The sequence below is a fragment of the Aedes aegypti genome, chromosome 3 (assembly GCF_002204515.2).
Source record: "Aedes aegypti strain LVP_AGWG chromosome 3, AaegL5.0 Primary Assembly, whole genome shotgun sequence".
Lineage (NCBI taxonomy): Eukaryota > Metazoa > Arthropoda > Insecta > Diptera > Culicidae > Aedes > Aedes aegypti.
The window spans coordinates 302,217,967-302,230,364 of NC_035109.1; the positions used below are offsets into that span (position 1 = coordinate 302,217,967).

Sequence of the window (12,398 nt, forward strand, 5' to 3'; positions counted from 1 at the left end):
TTATATAAAGGAGACCTCAATGGAATATAACTTATCAACAAACATATAAAAAAGTCATGGTTCTTCAGCGTAATCGAGCTTTGAAAACATCATTCTTATTCCAGACGTTTCCTCATTTTTGTCTTATATTCCGACCACTGTGATTCGTATTCCGTATAGCTCAAGGAAAAAATAATTAGAAAAGTCAATCATCAATCGAAATCACCAAACCATTAGAGAGACGTTGAAGGCATATAGGCTTTTTTACTACCGAAAATCTATACATTACATATACTTTGCAATTGGATCAAATGAACAAATTTATGTGAATTTTGCGAAAAAGTTACACGTCTTCTAGATGAGAATCGAACTCACGACTCCCTATTCACTAGATAGGGAGCGTTAGCCCTACACCACGAGAGGACTCGTGGACGCAGAAGTTAACCTGAATTCGATTTCAACTCAATAATCACGTGGTCCTCTTTCGGAAGATTTTCGATTCTTACCAAGAAGACGTGTTACTTTTTCGCAAATTTTGCATCAATGTGTCCATCTAATCCAGGCCTGCCCAACCTTTTTGGCTCTTTTTCGACATAAATGATTGTTGCGTTCGCAAAAATAGACCGATATGAACAAATTTAGTGTCAACTGAAAGCTTGGTAGTATATATGTCTAATCCATGCTATAAATTTGAAATTTATATCAACTTTTTTGCTTTCGATGCAATTAAGCCCAAAAAATGATCCGGCCCGCGGGCCGGACTTATTTTTGCCTCTGCTTGCATCGCTAGCAAAAAGTTTGATATACCTAAATTTAAAATTTTCAGCATGGCTTAGACAGATATACAGGTCGGACTCGATTATCCGGAGACTCGATTATCCGGGGACTCGATTATCCGGGATTCGATTATCCGGAATTTTAGACTCGATTATCCGGAATTTGATTTTTGATGTTCTTGTTTTTCAGTTTTTATGCATAAATCTGAGATTATTTACTGTTGCAATACACAGCATGAATGGTTTTGCAGTTTTGAATGTATTTAAGAACAGGGGGTTTAAAAAAGTGGTTTTTGTGTATGCTGGTCAAAAAATGTTTTCTTGTAAAGATTCCTATTGTTCCTAAAAAATAATTTCTGGCTACGCCACCGCATCATATAAATAAAACAACAACAAAAAAGATAATATTTATGTTCTTTTATCGAAGATTTCAATTTTTTTCTTAGTGATTCGATTATCCGGAAGATTCGATTATCCGGAGTGAAGAAAAAATAAATACTCCGGATAATCGAGTCCGACCTGTACTACAAAGCTTTCATTTGCGACTAATTTTGTTCATATTGGTCTATTCTTGCGAACGCACCAACCATTTATGTCAAAAAAGAGTCAAAAAGGTTGGGCAGGCCTGATCTAATCCTTACGCTCGGCTGGTTAGCCGTAAACCATGACACATAAAAAAAGTTTTTTTTTTAACTAAGCGAGGGTATTCAAAAGTCGCGCTCGGGAAACGTCCATATCTAGGCATTTCCTAACTACGTGATCGATGTCATCATTACCGGAACCACACCTATTACAAATATTGGTCACCGCGAGGTTAATCCTTTGCAAATGTGCATCAAGCGAGTAATGGTTGGACATAAGTCTTGACATCAAGGGAATGAAATCTCGATTCACATCCATCTTTTCCACCACACTCCCAAGGAAACTCTAGAGATTATGTAATGTAACCACCGTTCCAACCGTGAAGAGAATTTTGACGTACTAAATAAAAAAAAATCATCGTGTGAAATTCTTCTATCATAAATTTTACTTTGGTGAGAGAGTCCGCCTTCTTATTGCTATAAATTAAGCAATGTGAGGGGACCCATACAAAAGGTAATCTTGTATGATCTTTCGACCAGTGCACACATCTGTTTTCTTATTTTTGTAAGAAGGTAAGATGCATGCTTAAAAGGTTTCATCTATCGATGTGCCTCAATAGATCTTAGGCTATCCGAGAAGATGAAGAAATGGTGTGCGGGCATGCTGGAGATCATCCCCAAAGCGAAGTTGATTGCTGCCAGCTCAGTAGCATAAACCGTGCAAGGATCCTGTAGTTTTCGGAAGGCGGAAGAGTTTTGATTAAAGACTTTGAAGCCAATGGATCCATCGATGCTGAACCTGCCAGTGAAATATCTCCTGTAGGAATCGCAATTCTGGTACTTTTCGTTCAAAATACGTGGAATAGTTATACATCGAAGTTGATTTGAAATTTAATGAATAAAAATATCTGATAATCTTTAATTGCTGTTTCTTGAACAGATCGTATTCAACAGAGGTACTGGCATTGGTAAAGCGTACACGTGGGGGGTTATACTTAACATGGAAGACTTAAGGCAGTTACTTTCATATTTATTTTGTTTTGCTTTCACATTTTAAATATTTTTATAGTATCATACTATGTTTGAATAAATTATATAGTTATTGTATAGCTATTTCACAATTTTCAACCTGAATCAACAAGCATAGAATAAGAAGAATTAAAAACTATAAGAGATTAAAAATTTTATCGAGACAACCGGGATATCAAAATTGAAATTCGGTGACAACTCGGTTTAGCACTTCAGTAGTCGCGCTGTTGTATTTGGTTAAGGTTCGTCATATACATATAATAAAACTAATATTCTGATGTATTTGTTTCAGTAATCGATTGTGGCATCGTCAAACTCAACTGGTACTCAGCCGATAGTACCACGAACAGCTTGGTAGTAGTTCCCACGAGTAAAGCTGCTGCAGAGCAGCGAGCCGGTAGAGCAGGACGCATTCGCAGCGGTAAAGTGTATCGTCTCTACACCGAAGATGAATGGGAAAAGCTTCCCGACCACACACCTCCGGAAATGCGTCGGACAGACCTTTGCAGCACAGTTCTTTTCCTGAAAGCTCTCGGGATAGACAACATTCTGAGGTTTACGTTTCCATCGCCTCCTCCCGCAAAAAACCTGCTTGCTTCACTAGAGACTTTATATGCATTGGAAGCTCTCGATGCAGATGGAAGTCTTACGACACCAGTCGGATATTTCCTAGCGGAAATGCCATTCAACGCAATGCTGGCGAAAATGCTCTACAACGCCGGAGAAATGGGTTGTTCAGAGGAGATACTGACCATAATAGCTATGCTACAGGTGCAATCGGTATTTTCCAAACCGGTCAGCGGACAGGCATCGATTCGCGCCCGTATTGCTAAACGGAACTTCGAAGTCGCTGAAGGCGATCTAATCACCCTTCTAAATGTCTACACAGCGTTCGTAGATAATGACAGAACCAAGGAATTTTGTGGGCGTAATTTTCTCATTTATCGGAATCTGAAACGAGCCCATGAAATCAAAACTCAACTATGCAGCATGTTAGAAAGAGAACTTAACATTCCATTGCTGTCTTGCAATGGAAACGTCGAAACCATTTGCCGCTGTATAGTTTCGGGATTCTTCCCTTACGCTGCTTATCTACACCATTCCGGGGTCTACAGAACAGTTCGAGGAAATACCGAACTTGCAATCCATCCCATTTCATGTCTGTACACGGAAGAGCAGCCCCAGTGGGTCATATTTTGCGAGCTGATGCACACCACAAAACTTTTCATGAAGGACATTACAGTTATCAAGCAGGAATGGCTAACAGAGCTCGCACCGCATTATTACCATAAAATTACCGTTAGGGATCGCTTCAATTAGAGAAAAAGTAATAGGAATCGTTCGAAGAAAAATGCTACAAATAAATGTTTAAGAAATTACAAATCTTACCTTTTATTGCTTTGAATTTTTTGCGCCAATAGTATCGGCAACGCTAGATGTGTCCAAACATCATTACACTGGCTCGATAGGCACATTCCCCGCCAATTGGGAGATTTGTGCCATCGTCATATTTCAAGCGTGTGCTAGAATTAGGGCGAATGTAACATGATCGATTACTCTTCATCGATCCTCTCTTTTGTGAATAAAGATGACAAAATGCAAATTTGTTAGCATCTTAGAGGAAACATCCCTTTAGGATGCAAGATTGCTTCGCTGACTATAAAAAACTTGCATTCCATAAGGTTACATAGAAAAGATCGATGTTCTCTTCCATCATATTACATCATGTCATTTCATTTGAGCCATCATCTACTCCCGATGGCAAAGGAAAGCTCCTCCTCTTTAATTGGAGAAAGAAAACCGGATAACCGAAAAGGCCACTGCTAAACGCATGAGCGTAGAGAGAGCCAATAACTCATTACCACCACTCACCAGTACCATTTCTACCTTCAAGAAGGGAATCATCAGTGTAGCAGGTAGCAGGGTGCCTTGAACTTTTTTCTAACTTATCTGACTGGAAGTCGAGAAGAGTGGTTTTTCTGCCTCCCTGGAGAAAGACGAATAACAGTTTGGGATGGTACATACATTATGTCACGCTAATTTCACCTTTTTGCCCCCCCCCCCCCCTTTGTCACGTTTTTTGTATGAGTCCTACGAAATCTTCGTAAGACTTGTCACGCTTGGCTTGACCCCCTCCCCCCGCGTGACGTAATTTGTGCATGACCCCTTTCCTTAGGTATAACTTCTTTATTACTAAACGGAAAAACTTCCGGTTCGTTGCAGTCTTTTCTGTATTGATATTTGATTGGATTCCACTTAAAATTTCAAAGTTGCTTTTAAGGGAACATTTTTTTTTGTATGATGTTCAGTTGGAGCTGCCTGATAGCTTCACTTGTCAATGCTGATCCCTCGGTCTGGCTTTTGCCAAGTTCCCCCTCTACCAGGACCAATACTCAGACGGACTAGGCTATGGTGCCCACATGAACACTGTTTTTTCATTAGTATTGTAACGTGACAGTTTTTGAAAAATAACCATATTCCCTTGCTTCTGAAAAAAGGAAGCATTGTGAAAATCAGCAACATCATCAGAATTTGTTTGAAATAATTGTGTCATTACTAATACTGTCTAGTCCAAACAGTAGCGCAACCAGAATTTGGTTCTGGGGGGGGGGTGTTTGTAAACTTGATTTTGAAAATGTATTTTTTAATATAATAAAATCAACTTGAAGATTTAAGTAAACTTCACTATTTTAACACGCATAGTATAACATTGTTAAACAAGTTTACAATGCATTGACGTGATACCGTTTGTTCGTCCATATGTGTACTTTAAATGTTTTTTCAAATTTTCCAAAGATGAGAATCATCTTTAGCGCAAAAATTTGCAATAGAATCATTGTAATTATTGTTATAGCCGGAATTGTTGGAAGCCAACCAGCATAGCAAAACTTAACTTCCAGTGGGAACATAATTATCTTATGTTAAAGAACCGACAATCCAGAAAATCGAGTCTAAAAGTCTAAAACGAGCTTTTCTTTCACTGTGAAGATTTAGATAACCAAATATGTGTGAACATCTTTTTACTTTTTTTTTCAAGTAGGAACATCAAATTGTGGTTTTGAATGATTTTGCATACCGTGAGGGCCCCTAACTCTACGCAGCTCCTAACTCTGCGCACTTTTACCAAAATCCACCGAAATCTGGTAAATCATTTAAATTTTTGTTTAAAATTTTGTTATCCATATATTGATACAATAGTAATAAAAAAAGTACACGAATAATTTTCTTGACAAATTTACGTTTATTACTTTAATAAAAAATAAAATAGTTTTAAAAATATTGAAAAACGTCCAAATTGACTGCCCGTTAGCAAAAATGCTAAGGGAGTACCTCATCACTTAAGTCATTTGAATCAAGTTAAAGAGAATATATTTCAGATTTTTAGTATGTAGGCACTAGTTTATTTATCGAGCAATCATCACTGGTAAAGTGCACCTTATTTTCTCTTCATTTTCTTATTCTTCTTAAGTGCGCATAGTAAGGAACCATTTTTCAACTATGTCCCTTACTATGCGCAGCAGTTATAAAACGTTATTTTCAACATACAATCAACCCTCCAGAGGTCGATATTGAAGGGAACCATCGACTTGTCGACACCATCGAGATATGGAATGGAAATGCTTTGGTTAATTGTTTAAGGGGATCATCATAGTAAGGGAAGATTAAAAAATGGCGTCCAACATATTTTAAGGATTTCTAAACTCCGTCCCCTCAATCCCCTGTCGCGATTTTAACAGTACCTAATGGATGCATTGTCACATTTTCGTAGACTCCTCCTTTCCTGAACAATGGACGTAATTTTTGAATGCTCCCTAACCATGCAATATAATAATTTTGATTTATTTGTATAGTTTCATGAGTCAATATCGAGTAATGGAACATCGAGGTTTAATCGTATTTGCTATATAGAAACGCCAATAAAGTACTGTTATTAATCTGAAATACGAATCGTTCATTAATAACGTCACGCTTATACAGGGCGGCGATACTTCTCGATTGAGTGATGAACAATACATTAAGCATGGATTTACCCTTTCGCTTAAACTATTCTTCGTATTTAGTAGGAATGTTCGGGTTTCACATATAACAAACCAGAACCAGGTTCTTATTAATTTTCTTCAAACCCGGACCCGAACCGAATAAAAGAAATTTTGGTTTTTATATTTTCTAGTGAAAATACATAAACAGTCAAAGCTAATTTTCCTTTACACGCCAAGGGAGAATGCAAAAAAGACGTAGTTTGTACCCTTTTTGTATGCTGCTTTGGATTTTAGAAAACTAAGTTAATTACATGTTTAGGAAATCATATGATGATTTCGATTATGTTGAGAGTTGCACTTAATGGCATTCAGTAACAGTAATTATCATAGATTGAATCAAAGATAAAATTCACTTCACTTAATAAACTTCTATGTTAGAGATATTCCACGCTCCACTGGGGACGTAAAGCCGTATAAAGCAAGAAAATTAAGATTAATTCAGAGTTTGAATGCTAGTAATGCTTTTAGCAAAATACTTCAACTGTTATAAATAATGTATCGAGTGCGCAGAGTTAGGAACCTGAATGCGCAGAATAAGGAGCATTGCAAAAATGAGTGCGCAGAGTTAGGAGCACGGACACCCTTGAGAAAAAATAAAAATTTGCAGTAAAAATCATTACTTAGTGAAGCTTTTATATTTTTTCCTTATACATGAAATCAATAAAGTATTTGCTTCCAAAATTTGAGAGGATTGTGTTTTGTTTTCAATTAATTACAGCTGTTTGAAATTTGAAAATCCTTAAGTGCGCAGAGTATGGGGCCTTCACGGTACTTCGAAAGCAAACAATTTTTTCTGTAGGCATGGCTTATACGGGAGTTCATATGCTCTAAAAATAGTTGTAATTTGGTTAAATACTACGCTAACTGAAATATTTTTGATGCTTCGGATTCTGCATCTTATGTTAATTTTCCGTTGAACACTTCACAAGCACCGCCCTGATGCTGATTACAAATATAGATCGATATTGTACAAAATACAAAAGCGCCACTACTGAAGTATCTAAAAGTCCCCAATATATCTAAATATTTGACAAACTTCCCACACAAAGTTTCCTATTTCCTATTTCGAAAAGGCAAGAAAATTTCGTTGCTTAAGATTTTTTTTTAATAAACTCTTCAGAGATCTGAGAGATATAACTTCGAAGATATAACTGTAAAAATCACTGAAATTTTAGTGCTAATTTGAACCGAACTAAATTACTGCTGCGAAGTTGCATAAGATGTGTAGTGATGAGTTTCAAAAATATACTTGATTTTCCTATTTTTTTCGGCTCTGGGGGGGGGGGGGGATTTGACCCCTAAATCCCCCCCCTGGTTGCTCCACTGAGTCCAAATGCTAACTGGAATGTTATATACGTGTCCTGTTTAGTCACGGATTTCACGCCAACTCGTCACGCGATTGACAGCACCCCTTCAGAATTCAATGAAACTTTCTGGATGTCAAAAATATGTGATACTTGATGATACTTTGCATATTTTGTTTTTTTTTTTCAAAATCGATCTAGACTAATATTTGGAAAGGGTCAAAGTTTTTTTTTACTTTTTTTTTATAAACCCGTATAACTCGAAAACGGTAAGACCTACAAAAAAGTGTTGTATGGGAGACTGTCGTGAAATTTCCAGAAGTTTTAGAAAAAAAATATTGAAAAAATAAAAAAATATTTTCTACACTAAAAAAAATGATTCAAAACTTGAGAGTCGATTTAAAAAAAACGGCCATTTCAGATTTTAATCATCCTTAAGTAAAAAGTTTCGTAATTAAATTTACTAAAAGTCGTACATTAATTGCAAATTGGGCATATATAAGGGAAAAACGTTTTGCTAACATCGAGTTTTTTAAGTCTAAAATGATTTTATTTTATTTAGCTTTAATAAGTCCAGTATGATCATATTTTCAAGTGATAAATGAGTTTAAATCACAAAATAGATTATATTTGTTTTATTGGGAGTAGTTAAAAGAAATGAAACGGATTTATACAGTTTTTTTAATTAAATTCAATTGATCTGGCACCAAACCGTTTATGAGAAAATCAACTCCGTCTAACAATCCGATGGGTTTTTTTATGGTTGGAAAGATATCACAAAAATATTTCATTTCTTATTTGGTCAAAGCCAATTTTAACAGGTGTCTGGAAAGGGTCAATATTATGCTTATGAAAAAAAAGTCGTGGTTTGTTTTTATCATGCAATATTATTTTTATTATTGCTATATATCCTAAAACGTAGCATCTGCACATGAATATTTACATTATTTTTGAGCTTTACTGAATAAATTGAATATTTTTGGTTCATCCTCTGAATTGGTATACCGTTTGGCTGCAATTTGTGTATCACTAATAGGCATAAAACAATGATATTTTTGGGTACCAGGGACAGTTTTAACCTTATCAAGCAATTACACAAATTCCTCTGACATTTTAACATATTGTTCATTAAATATATAACAGAAATTAATTTTTGGTGATACATGTATCAATTTGTTTCACTGCCCAGTCGAATAGTTCTCGTGGAGTTGCGATTGTGTTTCCATAGTATTTTGCATGACTTGCTTTTTTTGGCATTCGCTTGAGAGTGCCACCAATAGCGTCAGGGGCCTTTGCCGTGGGATGGGGCAAAAAGTGCCGCTCTGCTTCCAATCCATGTATTTTCTTGATGTTTTCTTTATGTAAGCTGGCATTTTTTTAATTTTTTATAATGAGCTGCAGCTCCATCTGACATAAAAATAACTTTTGAGAAAATTATTTTTTTACCTTCAAGTTCTTGGAAAATCGAAAAAAAAATTACGATGAAATCCTCACTGGACTGGAAACAGAACATGCTTTTATCACTTGGCAGTCAGTCATAGAATTGAACTGCTTCAGTTACATCATGATAGCGGCGCAGCAAAAAATTTCCGTGAAGAGAGTTTTGTGCCACAACATTTTTAGTTGTGGGATGTTTTAAGACTAGAACTCCTAGTCGTGGATATATTCTACTTGGTAAAGTTGAATGAAATTCCCCGATAAGTCCAGGTAGTAGACACTATGTCTAGTCTTAGCTCCTAACGCGCCCAAAGCCAAAAACGGATTTCGGAAAAAAAAAACTTCATATAAACTTATAAGAAATAAAATATCTTACCTTTTATTGCTACGACTTTTCTGCGCTTATATTATCAGCAATGCTCTGTAGAATTTTAGATGTCGTACAGTCCGGAAGTTCCTTCACACAAGCCTTCCCGGAACCAGCAAGTGCCCCCACTCTGGGATCGATTGGTAATGTACCCAAATGAGGTACCTTCGCCAACTCTGCCAAAGCGACCCCTCCGCCCGACGAGAAAATATTCGTACATTCCGTGCAATTTGGACACACAAACCCACTCATATTCTCCACAATTCCGATGATGTTGATTCCGGTTTTCTTGCAAAAGGTCACTTCCTTGCGTACATCTTCCAAAGCCATTTCCTGTGGGGTCGTAACAATGATCGCTCCGTCAGCGTTAACGGCCTTCAAACATTCCATCACAGTGATGTGTTCATCAGAAGTGCCCGGAGGGGTGTCGATAATCAAATAGTCCAAATCCTCCCAAGCAACGTCCTCTAGGAATTGCTTGATCATCGCCGTTTTCTTTGGTCCACGCCAGATTACAGCATCCGTTCGGTTTTTCAGCAGAAATCCTATGGACATGACGGCAAGGTTCTTGTCGGCGTTCGTGTACACTGGAACCCATCCTTCTTCGCACTGATGGACATCGTGACCCTCCAGGCCCAGCAAATACGGAACACTGGGACCGCACAAATCGATATCCAACAATCCGACCTGCCGTGGGAAAGGAATCAAAAATGTTTAATCATTCCTGTTTGAAGATTGAATCCGCATGACTCACCTTAAATTTTGATTCTGATAGTGTTAGGGCCAACTGTGTGCTGACGGTTGATTTGCCAACTCCGCCCTTACCGGACAGGACCAAGATTATGTGTTTGACCTTTTCCAACATATCGATCACTGGGAATGGACTAATGAAACTGATAAAAATATGAGGATATCGAATGAGGAACGTATCCTCGTTAAAAAAAACAGCTGACTGATTGATGCAAAGCTGGAGATAAACAAAAGGCTTCAATTTCAAATGACGTTTGCTGCCGTTACGAGTGGTGAATTTGCTGATCGAAATCGAAACTCAACATGACAAAAACATGCGATGCCAGTTTGGACGTTGGGTGCCAAGACGTCGAGAGACAAAATATCGAATGTCAAAACGTCGAAAGGAAAACAATGTTGTAAAAAAGTAGGTGTAATCTCTAACAAAATGTCGACTTATTCGATTAATACAAAAAACGATAAAAACCGAAAAAATGTAACTTAAAATCTAAATACTGAACAATGCTTTGAGCAGTCAAGGCAGTGAGAACTACAGTATTGGACAGAATAAAGTAGAAATTGATTACTTCTCATTCAAAATTGATAGATCTCAGATATGATTTTTATTTATATGATGTATCCGGTAGAAATCAAGACCAACATTTATTTTTAATTATTGTTTTCTCGGGCCCCGTGCGTCGCAGCTAATATTTGAATAGTGCGCTGTGTTCATAAAAATCGTAAGAATGCAGCGCCACACTAAAAAACTGATTTCAAAATCGCGCGAGTTGAGGCGCGTCGCGAGTCTCACTGGCGCGATCCGGTTTGGTGGCGGTGCGACAATATGGTAAATCACATTATTTGAAACACATAATTTTTAAATTATAGAAAATCTCCCATTTTGCGACCACCAGCATGAAATATTTTGAAAACAATCAAATTTACTCAAAAATCTTATAAGCATGAGCTTGCGCATGGATGGCCTCTTCTTCGTAGTTGCACTCCGTTGTTAACCAGAACTATGAGCGTAAATAGCCATCAGACTTGAGGGGGGCCACGGCCCTTTCTTATAAGAGATAAAAGTCGTAAAGGATTTAGATAACTTAACAATGCTTGTTTCGATAATATTTGTGAACCGATTATAGTGGCACACTTTCATTCAGAAGTAGATCAAAACCTAAAGGGTTTATTCACAAATTTCATAACGCTGCAAATGGCCATTTTTGGCACCCACCGACCCCCTCGTAACGCTTTTTGTATGATTAATCAACGAATTTTGTATGAGCTGTAACAGGACACCCACCCACCCCCTTCAGCGTTATGAAATTTGTGAACAGGCCCAAAAATCGTCCGATTGATTTACGTTCTTAGAAACCATATGTCACTTTTATGGAAAAATAGTAAACGTATTTAAAAATTATATTTTTGTTCATATTGCCAAGATGGCATATTCAACGCAATCTTATAGATCTTGAATAGAATATAAGGATTTAAAAGCAGACTTTAATCAGGATTTACCCTTACAATTCGATTTGAACTAGATGTTTTGCAAAGTTTTAAAACAAGATAAAGATTTAAATGTATCAAATCAATTAAGGCTCAGGAACAATGTGAAATCAAAACCTCTTGAAGCCTACAAGCACAGACAAACAGACGTAACACTGACGAAATTTCCATCGCCCACTCATTTAACGATGATTTCAAATTCGCTATGTAACAAATCTCACAACCAGAGGCGCGCGCAACGTTTTTCTTCGCGTTTGACGTTTCACACTACCGCCATCTGCCGGTCTTGTTGCACGAAACACCTTTTCGTGCGACATGCTCACCAGATGATGATGGTGTAAACTGGGTGATGGATTTTGAAGAAATTTGTTCTAAGTGTTACGTCTGTTTGTCTGTGCTACAAGTAAAACCAAATCCAAGCCTTTGAAAAAAAAACTTGCTAGTTTGGAAATATGGATTATTATTGCTCAGCATTTCTGTTACGAACGATTCATTTCATTAAACCTCTTGACACAGACAAACAGACGTCACACTCTCATCATTGTCCATCGACCACCTTTTTAACGATCGCTTCAAAAATATGGTAGGTGGCCAATCCACCACCCGCAGCGCTCGCATCGTTTTTGTTCGCGTTTGACATTTACACACTA

General features: G+C 37.2%; 2 protein-coding genes across 2 annotated transcripts in view; one reads left to right on the forward strand and one right to left on the reverse strand.

Moving 5' to 3' along the window:
• Window positions 1-3,753, forward strand: part of LOC5570176 (probable ATP-dependent RNA helicase DHX35) — a 54,073-nt gene extending 50,320 nt beyond the window's left edge. Inside the window, exon 6 of the mRNA XM_021851516.1 lies at window positions 2,658-3,753. Within this exon, the coding sequence (XP_021707208.1) occupies window positions 2,658-3,685 (1,028 nt within the window). The 3' untranslated portion in view covers window positions 3,686-3,753. The remainder of the gene's footprint in view (window positions 1-2,657) is intronic.
• Window positions 3,754-9,499: 5,746 nt separating this feature from the next.
• Window positions 9,500-10,512, reverse strand: LOC5570175 (cytosolic Fe-S cluster assembly factor NUBP2 homolog). Its single transcript, XM_001658920.2, has 2 exons — window positions 10,268-10,512; window positions 9,500-10,200 (listed from the first exon to the last, which is right to left on the reverse strand). The coding sequence occupies exons 1-2, from the start codon at window positions 10,376-10,378 to the stop codon at window positions 9,532-9,534; spliced, it is 780 nt and encodes a 259-aa protein (XP_001658970.1). The 5' UTR covers window positions 10,379-10,512; the 3' UTR covers window positions 9,500-9,531.
• Between the last annotated feature and the right edge of the window lie 1,886 nt (window positions 10,513-12,398).